The sequence below is a fragment of the Anarhichas minor genome, unplaced genomic scaffold, assembly GCF_050575085.1.
Source record: "Anarhichas minor isolate MPS153535 unplaced genomic scaffold, ASM5057508v1 ptg000071l, whole genome shotgun sequence".
In the NCBI taxonomy this organism is placed as follows: domain Eukaryota; kingdom Metazoa; phylum Chordata; class Actinopteri; order Perciformes; family Anarhichadidae; genus Anarhichas; species Anarhichas minor.
The window spans coordinates 1,708,903-1,732,500 of record NW_027466517.1 but is presented as its reverse complement, the minus strand read 5'-3'; the positions used below and the strand labels follow the sequence as shown (position 1 = coordinate 1,732,500).

General features: G+C 44.3%; 1 protein-coding gene across 1 annotated transcript in view; it reads right to left on the bottom strand.

The window, feature by feature from the left end:
- Positions 1-23,598, bottom strand: part of lpp (LIM domain containing preferred translocation partner in lipoma) — a 136,288-nt gene that overhangs the window by 1,477 nt on the left and 111,213 nt on the right. The window contains 3 exon segments of the mRNA XM_076079139.1: positions 208-328; positions 2,704-2,882; positions 18,099-18,268. Of these exon segments, the coding sequence (XP_075935254.1) occupies positions 208-328; positions 2,704-2,882; positions 18,099-18,268 (470 nt within the window).

Genomic DNA, 23,598 nt, shown 5'->3' with positions numbered 1-23,598 from the left:
TGAACTTTGCAGAGGGGAGATGGAGAGCTGTTTCCAGGCAGGTAAGAGAGGGATGATTGGGTCTCGCTGTAAGGGGGTGATGGGGGACGGGTATGTACGATGTGCCTTCCTGCCGTAGTCCCCTGGAGCTGGGCAACACGGTGCACAACCAGCAGCGCTAATTATAGAGCTCACATACCTGAGCAGATAAACACATAGAGAGCATACCTCACAGCGGTAACAATGCACGTGGAAGTCGCGGTCCAGGGCCACGATGCGGACGGTCTCCTCCTGGCCCGGCGCCGGCATTATAGGCTCAGAGCACACACAGCAGCGCGGAGCGAACTTCCTGCGGAATAGAATCATATGACATAAATCAGCTCTGAACAGCAGCAGATGTTGTGACGATGCGACACAATTTGAAACAAATGTCATTTGTAATAATGTTGCACTGACTCACTTTTTGAGACAGTATACACACAAGTGGGGCTGCACCCCACACCTTTAATCAGCCCGATACGTTCTTGATTAAATGGTTTATCGTTTGGTTTATAAAATGTCGGAAAATGGTCAAATAATCACACCAAAGCCTAAACCGATGTGTTCAAATGTCTTGACAAACGGTACACAACTCAAAGATGTTAAACTTACAACAATAACCAAACAAGGAAAAACAGCAAATCCTTATAATTAGGAGCCGTAAATAAGAGGAGGGGCTTCATTTCGCTTGATCAATGACTTAAATAATGAATCAACTTTCCAAATATTTTCCCAAAAGAATCTGTCAATAGACTACACCAGCATTTCCTAACAATTCTGGCTTATGACCCCTAAGAGTACTTGCTATTCTCTTAATTATATTTCAATAATCAGAAGTCTAAAAAAGTGAAATTCTCCAGGAATTATTTAGAAAAATAGATCAAAATCTGAATAAATATTTGTTCTGCTTTGCTCCGCTGCTAATTGACCCCTTGTAGCCACATTTGGGAACCAAACCTTCAAACTGGTTCAGCTCTTCACACAGGAGTAAACAGGATAGATCATGAAGACAAATAGTGCCTTCACATAATGACACAGTGAATTAAAGTTAAAAGGCACAGCTTGTGCATTATTTCCTTTGTTTGAATTATTCATTCACTCGGCCGTCGAGGTGGCACTAAAAGCAAAATTTTCCCTTCTCTGAAATATTTCATATAAATATATTATTATGGTATTTGAGGAAAAGCTAAACATAGTAGGGCTTCAGATACCAGAACTGACTCTCACAGTGACACTTTCAGCAACTCTGGAAATGCCTTGAGCAGGAAGAGGTCTGTCCAACAATAGGATCATTGAGGATATGAAAAGCACGCACGAGATTTCAGGTCCCGTCGGGCGACTGAGGGCCGGTGGACACTTCTATTTCTGATGCTGACCGAGTGCCTGGGAATCAGGAAGTGAGGGAGTTCGTGTGGCTTTGGGGGAACCACGGCCCGTACAGTATTAGCCAGAGAGAACGCTCCGGCCCCGAGGGCGACTGTTCCTCGACACAAAGGGCTGTTCAGGTCACACTTGTCATGTGGGATTAAACAACGGCCCGGTGCAGCGACTCCACAGAGCAAAAAGCTGTGCGCTCACACCGAGAGCCGGCTGTTTACTTCTGTTTCCCTTCTGGTCACTGAGCAGAGGAACATTTCTGGAAAGGTGGCGGTTATGCAATCGGTGGAGTGTGACACAATGACAGGAACATACTATTAAATTCATGTCTGCAGACGCGTGTCATAAGGCCATTGGGCTTGTGACATTGCCCGCAATATAAAGGAAGTACTCAGATCTCAGATTGATTCGGCTTAAATATACTGAATATTGTAGCTGAATATTTTGAAGCAGCATTAGTTGATTTTTAGCCACTTGGCGGTAGTAGAACAAGCTGTAAAAACAATTCAATTCAATTTATTTTGTATAGCCCAAAATGACAACTTTTCCTCAGAGGGCTTTACAATCTGTCCTTTGTCCCAGGACCCTCACAACGGAACAGGAAAAACCCTTTAAAAGGGATGATTCTCCTTTTGCAATGATGACATATCACCTCGTAGAGTTGTTATGGATGCGATTATAGAAGTGTTAGCAAACAAGTTACCTATTTACACATCCCACAGACATGGAACGACATTAGCATTCATCTGGCTGCACGTTTCTATGCGAGTTTATCGGAGCTTGTTTCCTGAAAACAGCCATGAGAGTGAATCAAAACAGTTAAGCTGCTCGTTGTTTTGCTTTACGACCGAAACGAGCTTAAAGACGCTAACATATTCAGTAGAGTTGAGAATGCTGAATCACGTGATAATGCTACTACAGGTGACCCCTTTCACATTACACCGAGTAATGAAAATATCCATTTGTGCAGCTTTAAATGAATGTTGAACAAACAGTATGCTGGTTTTCTGTCTTACTGGTAGTTAGATGAGAGGATGTGTTCAGCTTGGTAAAAAAGATGGCGGACTCTGTGGAGGCCCAGCTCCCTTTGTAGATATGAAGGGCTCATTCTAAGGTATTAGAATCACCTTAATGATTTTTATTTTCAGTTGATTACACACTAATTAAAACATAGTTATTAATAATACATCCCATTTCTGCCAGTAGAAATGCTACACGCTGGCCCTTGAAGAGCTGAGTGGCGATTACATAAAGTAATTTGATACAAAAGTATTGATTCTTGACCTGATGAAATCCCCGACTACATACTTGTGAAAGTCCTCGATGCAGTGGATGTGGTTGGAAGCGTCCACGGTGAAGGGGATGCCGTCCAGGCTGCGGTGGCACACCACGCAGGTGAAGCAGTGGGGGTGGTAGGCTTTCCCCGTGGCCCGCAGAATGCGCTCCATGATGGGCTTACTGCAGATGGTGCAGCTCTCCAGGGTGTTCTGTACACAGAAAACACACACACACACACACACACCCATGATTACACAACAAACCTGATGATGAGTTTAGTGAGTCTGATGAGTCATTTCCAAATACCCTTTGAGCTCTTGTTTACAATTAGCACTTGTCTGCTAACGGATTTTAAACCAGCTTGAACATTTTTTTTTAAGTTTCTCTGCATATTTTTTCCCCCAGTTTCTGTGTTTCTTTTTTTAAGCTTTTCCGTTGCCGGTGTTGCGCTCCAGGTGGCTCGGCTCCCATTCGCGCCCTGCGCGACGAATAAATCCACACACAGGCCCTTTAGCTCGGCTGTCCTCGAATGCCTCTGAAGCTGACGGAATCTGATTAGCGCTCCCGTCCAAACACAAACACGCAGTCATTTTTCAGCCGCCCTCACCGGCACTTCATCCTCCCATATGCAAGAGTGCGAGCAGTAAATATTTCCACTTTGTGATGACTGCAGGTTTTCTGCAGCCAAGGCGACTGGGCAAGCGGCCCGCGGGGGGGACGTGGCGGCCGCCCGCCTCTGACTTATCTGTGGCATCTCTCTTCTTAATATCTGCCGGGAGACGCCATTTGTTATTTCAATATTTCATAAATAACGACCGCCTCTCTAAACAGCAATGCAATTACTAGGGGTGGATATATCATGCGAGGGTGATCAATGTGCGGCCTGATGTGGCAGTGTGAGGGCTGACGGGCCCCCTGCCTCTCGCTCAGGCATTTCCTGGATCTCTGACTCTCTCTCTCTCTGCCCTGTCTCCCCCCCCCCCCCCCCCCTCTCTCTCTTTCTCTACGCTTGGCTGGGCTAAAGAGTGCACGGTTCAGCTGCTCCAATTGGCTCACACTGTAGTAGCGAGCTGCCTCAGTGTTTCCAAACAAAGCTCGGGGTGTGTAGCAACACTGCGCCGCGTCATCGGCTGCCTCTGGGACGCACCGCTGGGTTTAAAATGACACTTCTGCAAACCGCTCGGCCGAGGTGAACTCCCTCTCCCCTGTCCGACTGCGGAGCACGTGCGGTGACATTTGTAGTCCGCACGCTAATGAGCAAAGCAGGGGGAGGTTCAAAGAAAACTACAATGCAAAAAAAACATCCGTGCGGCGACTGACGTTCGCTCCTCACGGCGCCCGCCGTGTGTCGGCGGAGGGTGAGAGGGCAACAGATGAGAGCGGCTGATGTCTGACATGGAGGCTGTGGAAAAAGGTGGTTTTGGAAATAAATAAATAAAAATGGCCGCTTCTTCAAAGCACTTCAGGCATTATTTCATGAAAAGCAATGTGTGCAGACAAGCTCAGCATTCTTATTTGTCTCTTATTTTTCTCTCTCTCCCCCTCCAAGACGGTAATAGAAATAAACATTATTCCCAGGGCAACATTTGTGTATAAACAATGTCCACATTGCAATCCTGCTCGATCCTGGAAGTGGAATGAAGCCTTTAATGAGCTCGCTGCACCCAGCCCTTGAGGTTTGCCTCACGCACGCACGCGGAGACAGAGAGGTAGGGAGAGGGAGAGAGAGAGAGAGAGAGGGAGAATATATTTGCAACCTGAGAATGTGAGTAAGATGCTGGGGCCAAGTAGCACTAAACCATCCTCAACTCTTCCTCATCTGTCTGCATTCCCACTTACTTATTCTCATCTGCCCTTCACGTGGGAATACCTTGCCCTTGTTTAGCTTAACTAGAGCATATGATTTCACGGCACACAGTTCCTCCGGGCCATTGTAATGAGTACAGTGCTCAAAAGACAAAAAAAAATTTCCCTCTTTCTCTCTCCGACGGTGAGATTCTATGACCTCAATTCATTCGTTCTGCTCAGCCTGCGTTGTTGTTGTTGTTTCTTTTATTTGCTCCTGCCTCCTTTTATTTGGTGTGAGGTGACATTTAGCAGGGCCTGTTACACAAGCTGATGTCAAAACAGAAAGCGTACACGGGGTCTGTGTTTTGGGCTCAACCTCCACAGATGGTTCCAGGATAATCGGCGTAAATCACTTCATGCCCCGTCTCTCACACATCCAGGTTCTCTGCACTTTGCCACTAGAGGGCTGTATATGTCTGCAGATGTCCGGGTTTTTTTTGTTGTTGCTTTTTTGCTTCCCCCCCCTGACTAAATGTGATGTATTCAAGCATATGTATTCTTCTTTTTTTTTCTCCCATCCCTCCTCTCTCTCCCTCATACATTTCTCTAAGTGTTTGCCCAGAAGGCTAAACAAATGTCTAGGCAGATGAGGTGAAGTGAATTTAGGTCAGGCAGCCCTCTTGCTGAACCGAAGGGGCGAGTGGAAGTGCGTTTGAGTCAATTGTGGCCCCCTTTTCTGCTCCTTGTGAGCCGTTAGCTTTTCGCTAAAAAGTGATATCATGATCTGCTGTTGCCCCGCGCGGTCCGGCCCGGCTTCCTGCTGTTTAGCAACGGGCTCCCAAACAACGTTTGACACAGCTGTCTGTTGGCATGAAGGGTGTGAGGGCAAACAGAGCGAGGGAGACAGAGTCAAACCACTCGCACTCCTTTATTTAAGAGCGGGATAAATTCACTAATTTCTATAATAAAGTCAGTTTATTGGATTAAATGACAACATCTAAAGTTTAAAGACGGCTAGTGACAAACATTACAGAAAAACAACCATTTGATACTTAAGTTATTTTAAACACAGACCCCGCTATAAGAATTAGGACTACAACGTTTGGATTCATCGGCAGATCATTTTCTCAATAAATCAATTAGTCTGAAGAGATTATTCAAATTGTATTCAGTTTCCTATAATGTGCTGTAAGACAAGCAGCAAATCCTCACATTTAGCAGCTGGAACCACACAAACGTTTGGCACTTTTGCTTGCAGATGGACGATTAACAGATTCTCATTCATGATATTTAAATGTTGCTGCAGTCTCGAGTATTGTATGAAACCTGTTCAACTTCATAATGTGAATCAATACTTGCAAGGGGCCAAGGATCCATCCCCAATTCAAACGCTACAAATGGTTCAGTCGGTGGTGTGTGCACAGTTCCAGGTAAAACAAAGAAACACTTTCCATGTGTGCCCGTAAAAAAAGAAAACGGTAAACAGTTGGAAATCTGCGGCATGTTGCTAAACTGAAGCTGTTCACCATCTCCGGACAGCCCCAACACGATTGTTTTTACACCTATGCGTTCTTTTTTTATTTTCCACCCGGCCTAGTCGGGGCTGACAGGAGGCAGGCCGGACTTCAGCGAGACTGCACGCGATTTATGAGCTGGCACGGCGAAACCCTCAGAGCGCCGCCAGATTTACAGATGATCTGAATCAGTGTGCGCGTCCAGACCGTCACAGAATGCGCCGGTCAGTGCCAGACCATGCTGTGTGAATTAACTGCACCCTGCTGACGGTAGCTCGTGCGATGTCTAACAACATTTTGTTCGAAAGAAAGGCCCGAGCGCTGCTGCTGCTGCCTTTGCTTTCCTCTGCAGTGAAGAAGACGCACTGACTAGGTCGTGAACTATGAGTCAAAACACTGACCCTCCTACTTCCTGAGGGAAGGTGTCCGCTGACTTAATGGACCTCGACAAGCAGCCTCCCTCCCTTTTATCGCTTTAAGTTAATACAGGGAGTTTTAACTGGTTATGAAACCGTCTGGGTGTAATACTGATGCCTCTATATGACCTACATGCTGGAAGTGAATGAGACCGTCAGCAAGGAGATTGGCTCTTTCCACAGCTATTCTTAATGGCTGTTAGTGGGTCCGACTCCCTGCAACATCAGACCAAACGATTGACGGCACGCAGACCGTAAAGCTTTGTTTACCTTTTCACTGGTCAATTTTGGCAGTCAACATGGAAGTCAGCTAAGAGGAAGCAGGATACTGGCTGATACTGGGTATCAGGTCCTGGGTGCAGGGACTTCCTGGACTCTGGAACCCCCTTAGTAAAACCACAAATGGTCGTTTTCAAAACTTAAAAATAATAATAATTAAAAAATAATAATGTGTGAAAAAACGAGCTTCAGTTCAATAAATGTTGCTACCTTTGGACAGGCTAGCTGATTCTTCCATTTTCCATACTTTATGCTAAGCTAAGCTAACCGGCTGCTGGCTGTATTTCCCAAAATGCTCCTTTAAACACGGTGACAAAGAAATGACTGCTCTGTAGTCTCAACAATAACCTTTTAAAGCTGCTTGCTGACCATCAAGAAGAGCCCACCTAACCTTCCTTAATGTGCCTGAAACACACTCGATTCATTCACATACTCAGCCCATGCATACCACACTATGAATGCAAGGGTCTGCAGTTGACAGTACATGAGTGTGGGTCTCCTACAGTACCATTGGAAAGTGCTTTCACCAGGAAGCAGCAGAGTTACCTCACTCACAGCTGACTCATGCATATTTAATAAGACTATTTGGCAAGACTGCCCGCATGTCAGTGTTTACAGACACGGATGCCGCTGTGTGAATACTAATTGCGGACTCAGGTCCCAACCACGAATTTCTGTCACAGTGATATTTGTGAAAGTCATAGATAAACATAGTACACTTGCAGTAATTAGGATTGATTTTGTGAGATACATAAAGTCAGTTGAAAAAACGTAAAAAATGATTGTGGTCGAGGTCAAAGAGAACGAAAAACCCAACTTGTTTTCCACATTCTTGAGCCAAAATCACAGAGGTCATGGCCTGCAGAAATCTGCATTGGTCAAGGGAGGTCAGGAGCTCAGTTATTAAGTCTCCACACATTTGCGAAGGGATCGCGGGAGCACCTCCCTCCTCTGAACTGTGGTCTGCTCGGGCCGTGGAGGTGGAGAAGTCTCAGTGTGTTTCTATCACCTGGTCGGTCGAGCATCTCTCCCACATCCTGCGTAGGTCAACAAGTGAGCCACCTCCTGCCGTTTGGCCTCCCTGCGGTCCAACTCCCCAGAGACCCCCCCCACATGATCCCACCCCCCCAGCCCTTCACATTCAGTTTAAATTTAAACTTTACATATCAGCGATTGCTTTCCAGTGACAGTCTCTCGCTTGCGTCCTGCTCATCTGTCTGTGTGGCGTGTCAGCAGCGCGGTGTGAGCACATGAAGATGTCTTAACATGACCCGACTCCTTTACGGAACCCTGTCGTTTACGAGCGAGTCATGTGAATCGCCCACATCTGCTGCCTGGACGCAGTCGACTGAGGTGTGTGTGTGTGTGTGTTTACGCGTTGGGTGTGAGCGATCATGTCACGCGACGGAAAAAGCGATTCCCCTAATGGTTTTTTGAAAATCGTCGGCCGCATGACAGCATTTGTGACACTCATCTGTGTGCACGCCAGTCAGTCGGGGACGAGTGCGGCGAGGTGCCTCTGACCTGGAGCGGCCCTGCTGCCTTCAAGTGCAGGTCCGCCCCCGCTCAGCTCAGCGCGGCCATGTCTCGTCTGTGTGATAAACTCACACCAGGTTAAGGATGTCCGGCGCGTGCAGGAATGGGACTCCATCCTGTCGGAGCCGCCCATCCTGATTTGTCATTTTTCTGTTGTTACAGCTGCCTGGAGGCTTTATGAGCAGCCTAAAGCCTGAGGATTATTTTTCACTGGCGGCCGCTGTGCAGGTTTCACCTTCTTCCGGTTCCGAAAATGAGTTTCCGCAAAGTCACAAAGACGGCACGCGTCAAATGAGATTCAAATACACAGCCAACCCGTCTGCCTCTCCGCCTTAAATTCAGCTCCGCAGCAGAATGTGACCCCTCTGGACTTTGGGCAATGTCTCCTGCTCTGGTTACAGAGAGAAACTGACAAAGAACCCCGGCAGTAGTTCTCTCATGCCATGAGTTGGAGTGACATTGTGGTGGGTCAGCACTGGGTCACAGATATATTTTTCTCCTGCTTTCTCCTGGGTGGAGGAGGGAGGGATGGGGGGGTTGTGTGTGTGCGCTTAGACAAAAAACATGAGAGGTTTAGAGGGACCCGGTGTTTGGAATCACTCCCTCCTTCTTTTGTCCAAACAGCGTACTCTAACAACAAACACTCGTGCTTTTCATTTACTCGCTTGTAACAGATAAGACAGCCGCACTTCCTGTAGCGCGGATCAGTAATAAGAAATAATGACCTGCTTGAGTTCAGTGGGCTCACACCCACTGTACAACGGAATTAGACACACACACACACACACACACATATAATTGTCTTGGCAAGTCTGGAGACGTGGTAAGATGTGAAACCCTATTCATGCAAGTGCTATCTAATTGGCTCCCTCCTTTGAGGAATTAGACCGAGTTAATCACGTCTGAATATACAGAACTCAATTAGAACTCCGCGAGCTAATGCAGACAGCCATGAATATTTGATGACGCAGCCTTACCGTCAGGGTAGCAACAATGCAAACTTTGTTTTCTCTGCGTTGTGCTGTTTACATCGGCGGGGCCATGGCTGTGGGAGGAGAGATCCGGCTGCGATTGGACGTATTGTATCGTGTAAGCCCTCTCTCAATGACAGCAGCGGCCTCGGGGGGAGTTCTTGGGGATTTCCCATTGTTTGGTGGGAGAGTAGTCCGCTACGATGTGCTGTGGAGGACATCCATTACCAGCAGCCCCGATACAGCTGGCACCATGCCTGTCGCCTCCGGGTGCTGTGCCACCCTCCGAAACTTCCCTTTGCGATCTAGATTGAATGAGTACGGCGCGTTTGAACTCACTTGTAAAATTCGGTAAACATGACCAGAGCAGTGGCTCCCCACCTTTTTTGTGTGTGTGTGTGTGTGGGGGGGGGGGGTTGGGTCAGACGTGGCCCCACGTTTAAAGTAGATTTTCAGTGCCACCACAAACTAGAATTACAGCTCCGCGGTTGTATGTTTACATCCATGTCTATCCAGAATGTCATAGTTTTATCCTATTAGACATTTGTTTGAAATTTGCCTAATTAGTATGTGAATGCTTGAGTTATGGGCCTTAAAGTGTTTTGTAATGGTCACAGTGACCTTTGAGCATTTGTATCAGTTCATCCCTGAGTCTAAGTGGACATTTGTGCCAAATTTAAAGAAGTTCCATCCAGGCGTTCCTGAGATATCGCGTTCACAAGAAGGGTTGATTATGCCTACGCGCTGGCGCTAAGTTGACTTCTTTGGTCCATTTTGTTGAATGTCAATGGTAAGGTCCTTTTGGTGAAGTTGGTGAAGCTAATCATTCTGTTTATCCATTACTTTAAATGTTTCCCCTGTTTAGTTTAGGCTTATTTGATGTGGACATCACAGCAGCATTAGAATTGTAACATTTCTATGTACAAAATGTATGCACAAAGACGGGACGCACAAGTGATTGTAACGAAACGGTAATTTACAACACTGTACAAGTTTTTTAAAAAGGAAATAAATGGATATAAAATAGAAGAAAAGAAATCCAGCCAGAAAAATACGTCCACAAGATACAAAATGTGTCTACAGGAGTCACCCATTGGTTTGTGGACCGCCGTTATAAGCCTCGAGTTGGCTGATTTCGCCGTCGCCATTGTTTTTCAACTGGTGAACGGAAGTTATTATATTTGGAATGCGGAGGAGTGACTGATAGCAGTGACCTGTCAATCACAGTAGCCCGCCCTAAAGCATACCCTGATTTATGGTCTATTTGACTCTAAATGGTCAGTAGAAAGAATGCAAGTCTTAAGAAGACACTCCCGCATCGGCGTCACTCGGCACAACCGGAGATTGCCGTCTGCTTGTAATGAATTGATGAAGCAGGGAAGTAACATGACCTTTTAGGTATTTAGAAATAAAATTTAAGTTGAAAAAGCTTATGAAGCTTTCAAAGCTGAACATATTATGCTTTTCCAAAATGTGCCGCCTCATTGTTTATTTGTCCATCATTTTCATTGCCTGGTTATACAGCAATAGGTTTTATAGTTGATTGTGAAACTTGTGACCAGGTGCTGACCCAGTATGACAGGTGTGAGAACTGTGTTACAACTGACTCAGGTTGGTGGAGAGGTGTACTCTGCTGTAGCCATCTGAATGGTTACTTTCCAATTAAACATGAATATATTGACATATTTTATAAATCAGAACAGAAGCCCTACTTCTTGTTTAACTAGTTGAACTACTCCACAATGGTTCCACATACAGCACCTGCTGGCAAGTGCAGAGTTCCTCTGCAGGATATACATTTTACATTTAAAAAGCACAGTGTCCTTCGTATATAGTGACGAAAACCCCCCAAGTAATCTGTTCAACGCTACCGAGAACAAAGCAGGTATCAAAAAGCCCAACGTCAACCCTTTCATCTTGCCTCAACATACTGGATTAGTGCCCAGGATTTTCTCCTGCACAGACTGACAGTTCAAGTTTACCCAAATGACGGAAATCAATTAAATCTTTGGAAGCAATGTGGAATTGCTGTTTTCCGGTCTCTGAGAATCACTTCTTTTTGGCTGGGACTGCTCCCACCATCAAAGCCCATTGTATATGAGAGGGAGGCGCCAAGTCTCTGAGGGGAGGTGTAGTCTGTTTATCTGTATACACTGGAAAACTCACCCAAAATGAATCAAACATTGGAGCCTCCCAAAATAAAAGTCCCACAGTTCATTCTTTGCTTTTTGCATTTAGGGAATCGACAGTAAGGAATAAGATAAGTGTAGCATTGTAACTTTAAATTGTGTAACTTTAAATTGCATCAACATGTGCATCAAACATGACCGGGCTGGTGCAGATTTCTGTATTTTCTTCTCTTAAACACTTATGAAGTAGAATCACACATTTAAAAATAAGACTAATGTGGTCAGGAGAATAAATCAATAAAAAAGAAAAAGTATGCTTTTAACAAAAGCCTCTAAATGTGGAATATTTTCTCAACGTGTCTAATGTGCCTGTTTGGAAAAAGGCACCAAAGTCAATAAATTGAGTCCCACAGAAAAGGGGCTTTCTTTAAGAGGGTCCTTGCTGACGATAGAAATCCACATTAAGAGTTTGTGCTGCAAAAAGTGGGTCTGCGAGTAAAAATTAATTTCACAAAAAAAAAAGAAAAAGAAAAGCAGCCAGATAGTTGAGACAGAAAAAAAGGAATGGAGCGAGCGGGCGAGAGTGACAATGCCACTCTACAAGACAGAACAAACAGACACGGGGGGTTAAAAGCTCATCAGTCAATCATGAACGTTTCCTGGTGACTGGCAGGTCAGGGGCTGCCGCCTGCACTTTACAATGGCCCCGAAAGGAAAATGTGTCGGGGGAGCGCAGCCAATGAGACCGAAGCCCATTTATTTTAAATAACAGAGCCAAAGTACAACACCAGATAATGAACGTAATTACATTCAAGCGACTTGGCGTCTCTGACCTTGGTGGTCTCGGAAATTCTGTCAAAAGAGGCAGAAATAGATTACGTTTTTTTTTTTTTTTTTTGTGTGGGCAAATCCCTATCTCTTTTATTACTGCTCTCTCAATAGGAAGCTCCACTCCTGACGCGACCTTGTGTTACTTACATCAGTCTCATTACGGTACACTTAAACCGGCTGCACTTTGGATGATCTATATTCATGGGAAGTGGTAGTACAAACAGTAAAGTGGGGATGTAACTCTGCCTCAAACAGGGAAGCCTTTTTAACCATTCTATGGTGTCAGTTTAGCAGATTGACTGAATCTGTTTACCTGCATAACACCCTGAAGCAAAGGGCGGCTCAGCAGACGTTTTAAAGTCAAATATCTTGGGCGTAAACCTGGCTGAAGGAATGCTGCAGAAATTTGTGAGGAAGTGGTAACAAAGCCGGTATGGAGGACATCGAATGGACCTAAGAACAGTAGGCTTTGCAGCCTGTGTAAGCAATTAACCTCGGTGACACCGAATCCCACTAGTGAACTTCTTCAAAGACCAGCTGAGCTATCAGACGCAGGGAGAGTCCTTGTTGCTCTCAGCTCTGTTCACTAATATGCTCTCCTGGTTCAATGGAGACTGGCTAAAGAGAAATGAGACATGAAATTTCTTAGAGTATAATTTCAAATAGATGTTTCGGATCGAATTCTTAAGACGGTATAATGACTGCTGGGACACAATGACTTCATTTGCTTTGAGAAATGAGGCCATGAATACGGCCGTAGCTATTTTCAGTTCAGTGAATATAGCAAGAAACGAGCTCCCATGAGTAGAAACGTTAAAGTTAAACGTCCTGAAGGTTTACGTCCTGGTTGAATTGGCGAAGCCGGCGGTTACCAACATCAGCAGCTAAGTTCAGATTAATACCGCATAAAACACTCTTTGAGCAGCGACTTAGTCAGAAATACAAAAGAGGAGCAACAGCCAAACAAACTTGTGTTGTTTTAATCAAGAAGTCAATATTAATTGTGACCGCGATTATTGAGATTGGTATTGTGCGGCTGTATCAGAGTGAACAAACAGTGAGCTTGAGCAAAAAAAAAAAAAGGGATACATGAAGAATTGTTTCCTGTGAATCCCTGTACGAATCCAGCGCAGGAATGGCGGCCTCCGCCACCGACAGCGGAAACGATTATTTTATGAGGTTAATATAGAATGTTAATACGTTGAACGAAAGGTGCTGAACAAAAACCCCCGCAGATCATAAAATGCATTAGAATGTGTTTTAATTTCATGAAAAGATTTCTAAGTCATGTTTCTCTCATTCCAACCACAGAGCACTCCACCTGGACGTAATCACACACCACACGGCGCTCTTGGCCTGTCAAATTGCAGCACTTTTCCTCTAAAGTGGAGCACTCTTCTTGAATGTATTACATCTCTTATCTCTGCTCTCATCGAGCTCTGACTGTGTTCTTCAAGAATGTAAAAAGAAGAAAAAAAGACACCCCGAACCTTCAGCTTTCTGCACCTTAATGTGCATTTAAGTTAGATATCTGTGGCTGTCTACAAAGGTTTAGTGTGAACCAGGGTCCTCAGGTTTTGGGTGACACGACAACATTCTAAATGTCACATTATTGGATCCTCAATTACGAGAGCGATTACTAGCTGTTATGGTTAAATACTGTTGTTACATCGTCCCTCCCCACTGGGTTCCTCTGCTCTTTGTGAATTTCCAGATGCCCCGTGATTCATTTGTTACAGTTTTACAGATAAAAAATAAGAAAAAACCCACATACAGTCAGCAGCAATACCTTGAATCCGCTGGGAAAAAAAGGTTTCACATGAGAGCTTTCTTGGAAAACACTTAGCGGCACTAAAAGTCAAAACTGCTGTCTCTCAGTAACAATGACGGACGGCTCGCTGGGTGGTGTTTGCACGCCGATTCATACTTTGAGTCTCATGTGTGCAAACAAGGAATGGGGGAAGCTGTGTGGACACCTCAGGCTGAGACACATCAGACAATGGAAAAATGAAAAAAACTTCCCAATGGCGACCCGATGTCACATTAGCACGATTACGGCGCACTCCATGCAAAACGAGACATTAATCGGACATACGTGGGGTTTGTGGTCGTGTATTCAAATAAGCAGCGATACGTCCTCTGCCAAAGACAAAGGGTGATCACTGCCCTGCTGTTTGCGGTGTGACTGAGGCTGCTGACACAGAGAGAGATAGCAGGGCTGTCAAATCAGGAAGTACACAGGTGACAATGACGGATGTGGGTGAGCTCCTGCACATTACTAAAAAGGAATTAACGATATGTCCACAAACAGTTTGAACGAGGCAAATCAGCCGGCGGAGGAGGTGTGTTTTGCGAAATACCAATGCTGGTATTGTTCCACATGATATGTAAAGTCTGAGCCCAGATAAGAGGGCCGCTGATCGCCGATTCTGATACATGGCAGGCAACTTTTTTTTGATGGCAATCAGCTTCGCGTGCGCAAATGTATTCCGGCAATTCCTGGCAAAGGGATTAATAGATTTTTGCATACTGTTCTACAGATTCAACACCGAGTGAGTTTCCTCTGGCACCTGTTGTACCTGAAAGACATTCTACAGTGTAAAACCAGAGGGGGACAGATACATGTATTTTATATGGGATGAACATATACGGTGTATAATGAACATCTATTGTGTAGTTAAAATAAACTAGTTAAATGTAGTTTTTACTTTTTCTGTTTTTTCGTGTACACATATAACATTGAATTAGTCAAAAAAGCAATGCAAATTCTAAGCATCCTAGTTATTTTTATGATTCAATACATAAAATCTGAATTTAAAGAGCCACTCTACCAAGTTAACAAACCAAGTTCAGTTGGAGGATATAAAACAGGGTCAATGGGGGTTTAAGATGCTGCTGATATAATGTTGCAGGTGGAGAAGAGAATGACAATCTGCAGTAAAAAAAAAAGAAGAGATTCCTAGACTGACTGACTCGGAGGCTAACTTGAAGTTCCCCTCGTTCTCTGTGGGATATGACATTTCTCTGCAGAGACTCAACTCTCACGTTCACTCTCTAATCGTACGGAGGCATATGACCCTGAGGATGGGAATAAAAGAAGAAGAAATTACTTTCATTAAGAAATTCAGATTTCCCCCATCCTTTTGATCTTGTGCCAGAAGAACATTTATGCTGATGAAATGCATAAATAAAGTTCTTAAATTATCCCGCTCCTCTTTAGCGCGTGTATCAAGAGTTGGAGAACTTCCAGACGAGACAACTACAATCTCGGTGAGTGCCTCTGAAAAGGGGATGATTTAAGAGATGGCCTGCCACTGGTTTTACTTTACTGGTAAAGTGCACATCGAGCCGTTTCCTGCAAGTCATGTGGAGGGAAATATCGTGGATGTGTCAGAGGAATCAACAATATCGGTGTGTGTTTGAATCCATTTCTTTGGGGCAAATAATCATCATTGCAAGGTTTTACGAAAGAGCAACTCAGTTATTTTGAAGCTGCCCTGGTCAGAAAACATGCTTCATCCCTCCTCACAGCAAATACCTACCACACAACATTGTTATAGAAGTGCATTGTTGGAAAAATAGAGTCAAAATGGATGCAGCGGAGCCAGAGATGATTTTGTTTTTAAGCCACGTGTTCTTCTTCCTCGTTAAAACTTAGTGCCTTCATTGCCCACAATGCAACTTGGCCCGACCCTGAGCTGCCGGCCCACTTCTTTCCATCTCCACACCCCCCCGAGTAAACCGACGCTGACTCAAGTGGAATCACTTGAGGACATTCATTCACACGGCTCCCTCTGGGGACACCGAGGTCTCTATATGGTTGTCGCGGTGGTAATGATTAGCTCATTAATGCTATTTATCCTGATTGTAGTGCAATACAAGTACGCTCTGTTATTAGGCCATTCAAACGTATATGGTTGTTTTTTTTAATAATAAAGATGACAGTTATAAAACGAATTAAACTCATCTCTTGTTAAACGCAGAACATTTTTTCATCTGAGGCGCTTCGGTTGCGTCTGGTTGCTATGATACGGGTTATACGCAGAAGTAAAAATGTCGGCACACGGTAGAGCTCTTGCTCTGGATGAAGGGAAAGCTGAAGCACGTCTGTGTGTATTCATTCGTCCTGCAGCCTACATGTTGAATGTGACGGTTGGACGTCGTCCCGCCCCTCCTCCATGGTGATTAGACGATGAAACACTGACAGTGAAGAATAGAAGCTTGGCACCTGGTGTGTTTGATATCCCCTGCAGTTGGCTTATATTATATACCGGTACTACATTGCAATATTTCACTTGCTGCGACAGCTCTAATCTTCATACAACTTAGTTCACATTATGTTGTAGCGCTACTTGACACCTTTAAACAGACTTTGATGAGTACAAATTGGAGGTTATCCTTTTATTCATAATTTTTCCTAACTGGCTTAATTTGCTCAGCCTCATCGCATATTTCTCAATGAAAACCAGAGTGAAAGTTACAGTAAAATCCATGACACAAAACGGGCCATTTGCATTGCACAGCCACTTCCCTCCTAAGCTTCCAGGAATGACCTTCAAACTTACCCACGATCTTGCTGACAATAAGAAACTTCCACCGTGTCACATCCAGACACAACTCAACCATATTCTTAAGAAATCGAATGAGGGAAACAACTTCTGCAAAACTATTTTTCTTGCGGTTTTGCAGGATGGTGCGTCTTCCCTGACAGTGTTGTGCAAGGAAATACTTTCATGCGTGTTGCTCAACAAATAGCGACAGCAGAATAGCTCACGGTCCTGTAACACCGGATAAATTAAGACTCCTTCTGGGATACCTCGCTGTCAGTCATTTATTCAGTCTAGTCAACTGTTGACCAGAAGACTGATTAAGAAAAGTTAAGATGAGGTAATAGAGGAGACAGAACCTCCTGTGTTACGTAATCCATAAAGAGAATTAATACCATGTTAGACTCTAACGTGATTTTAACACTCAGTAAATAGCATTCAAACCATATCTGACTGCTTATCAGCTGGAACTCCAGATAGTTATGCATCAGCTCACTCAATGATGTGCGTGTGAAAACAATATCATTATCATCGAATTCACCAAGGAAGAGATATCTGAAAATCCTCTATTATAAGAAGACAATGAATGCATCTGTGATATCATTGTTCAGGGGGAAGAAATGGGCTAGAAAAAGGGACGTAGTGGGTCGCCAAGACAACTCTGAAGCCATTCATCTCATAGCTGCTGTTAACATTTGGCTCTGCTGCCACGTCAACAAAAGGCCACAATTGTCTAAACCTGCAATGATTGGTTCCTTATGGGCAGCATACCAAGCTGTAAACACCACACTGATACATTATCAGTCGGGACTTGAGACTTGACTTTGGACTTACCTGTCTTGACTTGGGATGTGACTCGGGACTTGTTGCTCTTGACGTGAAACGTAATTTCCTGCGTGACTTGGGACATAATTTGGGACTTGCCTGTCTTGACTTGGGACTTGAGTGAAAAGACTTGAGACTTACTTGTGACTTGCAAAACAGAGACTTGGTTCCACCTCTGCTGCTAACACATTCATATAATAATGTAACTCATCTTGTGAGTTACATTATTTCCAGCATCTTCTCATGTCTACGTACTTCAACCGTATGTCAATTGTGTAACTCTAAGAAAGCACTTTCAGGGGAAGATGAAAGACAGTTTCACTGGGTGACCGAAAACAAAACAAAGCCAAAGAAACAGAAAAAGAGGAAATGAAGATGTGTGCGGTGAGAGGTGGAAGCACGCCGGGCTTTGATGAAATGAAATGTGGTTGCCTGGAGAAAAAATATCTATGAACATTCCAGGCACAAGGCTGCCAATGCGCCCACCCCTGATGTCATAATGTGTCCGCTTGAAAAACGGACACATAAGTAACCGGAGTGAGCCAAAAGCTAGTTGGGGGGCAGAGAAGAAAAAAAAAAAGTGACTTACAATATAGCAAGGCTCACAGTACGCCTTCTTCTCCACAGCGTAGAAAGGCTTGCCGCGCAGCTTGGTGCTGCAGGTCATGCAGACGAAGCAGTCGACATGGAAGACCTGGTCCATGGCGGTGCAGCCGGTGCCTTCACCCACCACGTTCTCTCCACAGCTGGCACAGCGCCCTGGGGAGAGGGAGAGGAAGAGGCGGGGAGGCTGAGAACAGATTCAGTGTAAAGCCACAGATAATTCAGAGGTCAGAGAACATTTCTTCGGCGAACCAACAGTCGCAGTCCACTCACTGAAAACACCATCGAGATCAAAGAAAAATATCCAATCGTGTATAGGCTACTGTAAAGAGTGACTTTCTTTCCATGCACTGGCTGATGCTCTGATCATAATAAACAGCCTGATAGGAAGCGTCCCGGGTCAAGAGAAACGGGCTTTGCCGGAGATTTACTGTATGTTTCTCAACATCATGTCAAAATAATCCTTTCAATAGCAAAGATCACTGATCTATTATCCCGGAGACATCATGAATAGTTTCATGATACGAAGAGAGCCAAAGAGGGCAAACAACTAATGCTCATTTCCATGATTATTTATTAAGTTGAGTACGAGGAGGAGCTGTTTTATGTGCCCCTTGTTTGAGTAATAACAGTCCCATTCCTCTCCCGTAGACTGTGTTAGTGACTCAGAGTCGGAGCAATCGCTCCTGTTTGAATCATCAGTGATCACATTGTAACAAGCCTGTGTGTGAACAAAAACACAAGGAGAGAAGTTAACTATGACTCCGAAGGCGTGTCTCGGTAAGAAACATCCAATCACAGAGCTTAACATCCTATTATATGCGCCGGTAACTGCCGAAATAAATAAAATTCAAGGTCAATTTTGGATTGATTTGACAACTATGTTTTGTTACAAGTGCAGATCTAACACTTTGAATGTGCAGCAGCTCTGATTTGCACCTTCAACCGGCCTCGTCTCCAAATAGCTGAGGCTCATGGGTACTGTAGTATTTCCATCCGTCGTAGAGCCATCCGTCACGCCAAAGTGAAATGATTAAAACCGGTGGCCATCACCGACAGAGGTCAAAAAATGATCCACTAGTTTGCAAATCTCATTTTTCCAATCAAATGATTAACATTTGGTGCCGATCACAAGTTCTGGAAGCTCTAGTTGGCATCCGCAAATGGTTCGTTTCCTCTGATCAACGGTTAAAAACAAACAAACAAATTAATTCAATTTTCAATTTAATAATGAGAAGAGACATCCAATCTTAACGTTTGAGAAGAAGGAAATAGTTCATGTTGAGCATTTAATAAGAGAGTTGGGGCCTAATTGATTATCAACATAGTTGCTGATGAACTTCCTGCTGATTAATCATGTATTTAAGATCTAGAACTAGTTGAAGACGTTGTAGCTACCTGCCTCCATTTACTCCTGTTCATTTCTGTCCGATAGCCGGCTCGGCTCACCAGGAGGATCTATAAGCCGGGCTGCTGCCCGTGCATCCACTCGCACTACCTCGCTCCCAAAAGAATGTGGAGCCATCCCTTTAAACGATGTCAGAAGTGCCTAATCTTCATTTCTATTTCAAGCGCCGGATAAGGAAGGATTAAATACTATAATTATGCCACATTAAAGAAACCGAACGCTTCGCCAAAGTGTGACATGGGCGACATCTATTTCAACAAAATCAAGGCCTTGAAGTGATAAAAAAGAAAACTTTAGAAGTACAACGAAGTCTTTGTAAGAAGAAAGGGGGCACAAGTGAACTGATATTATTGCGCCAGAAAGAGCCTGATTGCATATTGCGGGACATGGCATTTGGATATCTTTAATTGAGTTGGAGATATCTTTAATTGAGTTTAAGATGTCCTCGACTCAATGCAAGTTATCTTCAACCCAATTAATAACACTGTCAATTTAATTACTGGTATCTTACAATAACAGGGTTTAAAAAGATATCTGAGAATGTTTTATTTCCTAACACATCTGAGGACAGATGCAATCTCTCAGAGGAAGCACGATACAGTATATTTAATTAATTCAAGTTCAGTTGTATGGGATCGGTTTTTTGGGCTTCATCTAAAGGCTGATTCGGAGCGATGATTGACACCCTGTATGTTCTGAACGGAGCAGTTCAAGCGTGTCACAGACAGAGGCGAGACACTAACCGGGGGGAGGGGGGGGAGATATAGTATCTGATGCTCGCATTTTACACAGTTCCAACTCGCTGTTTTTCATATCGAGAAATTCAAACGCGGCATCAAGCGGAAATCTGTCTCAGGTATCAGAGCAACTTTTGGAAGTGGTGTGTTGTTGAGATCAAATATCTGCTTGACTGCGAGGCCCGCTAATGGTGTTCATAATCTCAGATAACTCATTATCTTTTTTCTTGCCTCGGTGGAGAGAAGTTGCTAATGGCAGTTGCAACTTTTCCAGCAAGATTTCGGGAAGAAATGCTCGTTGAAATGGCGGCATTTGTGCCGCTTATTGACTGGGGACACATTAGGGAAACAAAAGGGCTGACGGATTGCCGTTGAAGACGTTTAGCTGTTAACATTCTGAATTCTTATCACAGCAGCATTTTTTTTTTTGTACGTTCATTCGGCAACTGCTGTCATCTGCGACTTACAGAAAAAAATCCTGCTATTGGTTTTCATCTGCTCCCACGGCTCTATCCACACCTCAATTACGGCTGCGTTACCTACTGTACAGGGAGGCAGATTAAACAAACTAGTGAAGGCACGTCTCGGGGGGGACATGTGGGTGTCAGCGGAATCACAAGCAGGGTAATCACTTCAGAGAGCCAGAGGGAAAGGGAAAGGGAGAGAGGGAGAGCGGGAGACGGAGAGGGAGCACGCCGAGCCTGTTAGTGGCTTCAGATCACAGGCCATCTTCAGTGAGTGGATGCCAAACATGTCCCACGGGGGGGGCCCCCCACTTTAAATAGCGAGGAAGGAAACCTCTCGGAAATCCTTTTCCTTTTGGCAGTCTGTGATCGCGAGGGCCCTCAGGAGCTATTTGTGCGCGGCTGTGTGTACAGCACGCACGCTTCTACCACACACACACACACACACACACACACACACACACACACACACACACACACACACACACACACACACACACACACACACACACACACACACACACACACACACACACACACACACACACACACACACACACACACACACACACACACACACACACACACACACCTCTTTGCACCAGACATGCCACACATGTAGACGAGTATATACAAACACAGATGCATGTATAGCGTATGCACAGACACACGTGAGTTCACACGGAACAGAGAGGCGGTTTACAGTCGGCCTCCAACGTTACTCTACGCTGTTCTTACTCCTCAATATTGCTCTAAAGGCCGACGGAGTCTAAAGGCGCCGAGACGACGTAAATAAAACCGGATGGCATGTCACGTCAGACACAACGCTGCGATTCATCCGGAGCGTTTCTTTGATGACTTGATCGATCGTTCAGACTACAAAATGTCCATCAGAATTTCATATTATCTGACCCCCAAGCCAAAATAATAATGTAAGATATCCAGTTTAAGACACAGGTACAGGAAACCAGCAACAATCTCACAGTAGAGAAGCTGGAACCAGCCGAGTCTTTTTGGCCTGCTTCTGCCAAAATCTTTGCAGATTAATTTTCTGTCAATCGATTAAACGATTGATCGACAAATCCCTTCAGCTCTATACGGTTTGACAGGAAATGGATAATTAGATTAATCCCAGGGCCCTGCCGCTGTGTCCCATCATGCCAAGCGCTTTTTTTCCGAGTAGATGATGAGCTCCGATGGGGATACGGAGGACACAAAGTAAATGACAGTAAGTAATGCTGTGATTGGCGAAAGTTCAAACTGTGTGGCACTGCGTGGAATGACAAAAAAGCGATAGATTGCAAAATAGTAACATAAACTAGGGCTGAGGCTAATCATCATATTTCTTATCGATGAAAGTGCTCATTTTTTTATGGAAAGGAAAAGGGTGAAAAATGTCCGCCTATGTGCTTGTTTGGTTGGACCGGCTCTCAGAGAACCAAGGAACAACCACAAAAACAGCCAACATTCACATGCTTACACATATCAAAAAGTTGTGGAAAACTCTTATTAAAATGATCCACGAGCCCAAGGTGATGTCAGACTGACTGTAGGTCCAAAACACAAATATTGTATATTTCTACACTGGTAGAAAACTTGAGAATGTTTGGCATTTTCACTTCATGAGTCACTTGAATGGTTAATCAACTATCCAAATGGTCGTCAATTGGTTTTGTTGTCAATTAATTGCATTTTGTTGAAACATTTTCAAACGTCTTAAGACTAAAGTTATCGCACTTGAACTGAAAGAATCGAGGTCTTTGATTCATCGACACATTGGGCTCCGTTCTTCCTCGTCTATATCGTCTCTCATTGTGGGGCGACAACACGAATCCACAAAGTGTAAGAATGTAAAGCTTCTCTTTTGTTTCCTCTGACAGTCCCTCTGTAGGATAACAGACAGCGGTGTTTTACAATGAGACATCAATCATTTCACGCGGCTGCGCCGGAAGTGAGCATTTTCAATTTTCGCGACGCTACTTCAATTGGCTTCTTGAATAATACAGGACAGCAATTGAAGCGGCGTTGCGTTCACCCCCCCATGGAGATGATCGCAAATACTTTCGAACTATTTCAGCTGGGCATAAAGGAATCATGAAAGGCCTCACCGCTCCCCAGCGTCCCCTCGCGAGGGGGGAATGGAACCGGAGTCTTAATATCGAAACTTCAAATAGTTCCTGTAGAACCAATGCAATGGTGACGGGGCGGGCGGGGGTTCATTTACACTTTACTCACTTTCTTTCCTTTTCATTCCTCAACCCTCAGAAGTGTCTCTTCTCTGTTACATCGAAAGTCAAAAGGACTGAAGAGAAAATCTTTTTCTTCTTTTCTCTCTCTTTTTTTTAAGAAAGAAGCACATTCCCTGTGAGCTGCGGAGGCTTAGAATGGTTAGACAATTTAATTGGATAAAAGGAAAAGATTAAAGAGGCCCTGACTCTGTTCCATAAATAATTGATTTCTAATGTATTTGTAGTGGCAGTGAGACGCTGTTGTTTGGGAACGGGGGGATGTTGAGTGGCAGAACGCTTCAGATTTTCCCTCAGTCTTTGCCTTCTTTGTTTTTTCACGCCGGGATATTGAAGCGGCATGAAAGGCAGAGAGGGAGCACACTTGCAGCTCAATTTGATCTTACATCGTCAGAAATCAAAGATCGTGCATGTAAAGGAGGATCGCAAGGAACTTTTTTTTTTTGTGGGAGACCAAACTTTTTCGCACTGTTACTAAAGAATACAATTCTGCTGGTGCAACCCTTGCAAACCCCAAAGACAAAGCCGGCAAACTGTAGCTTTCTTATCCAAAACTAATAAAAGAACCACAAAATCCATTTTGGGACTTTTGCTCTTGGATTTGAATATCTGATAGTAAAAAAACACAAAA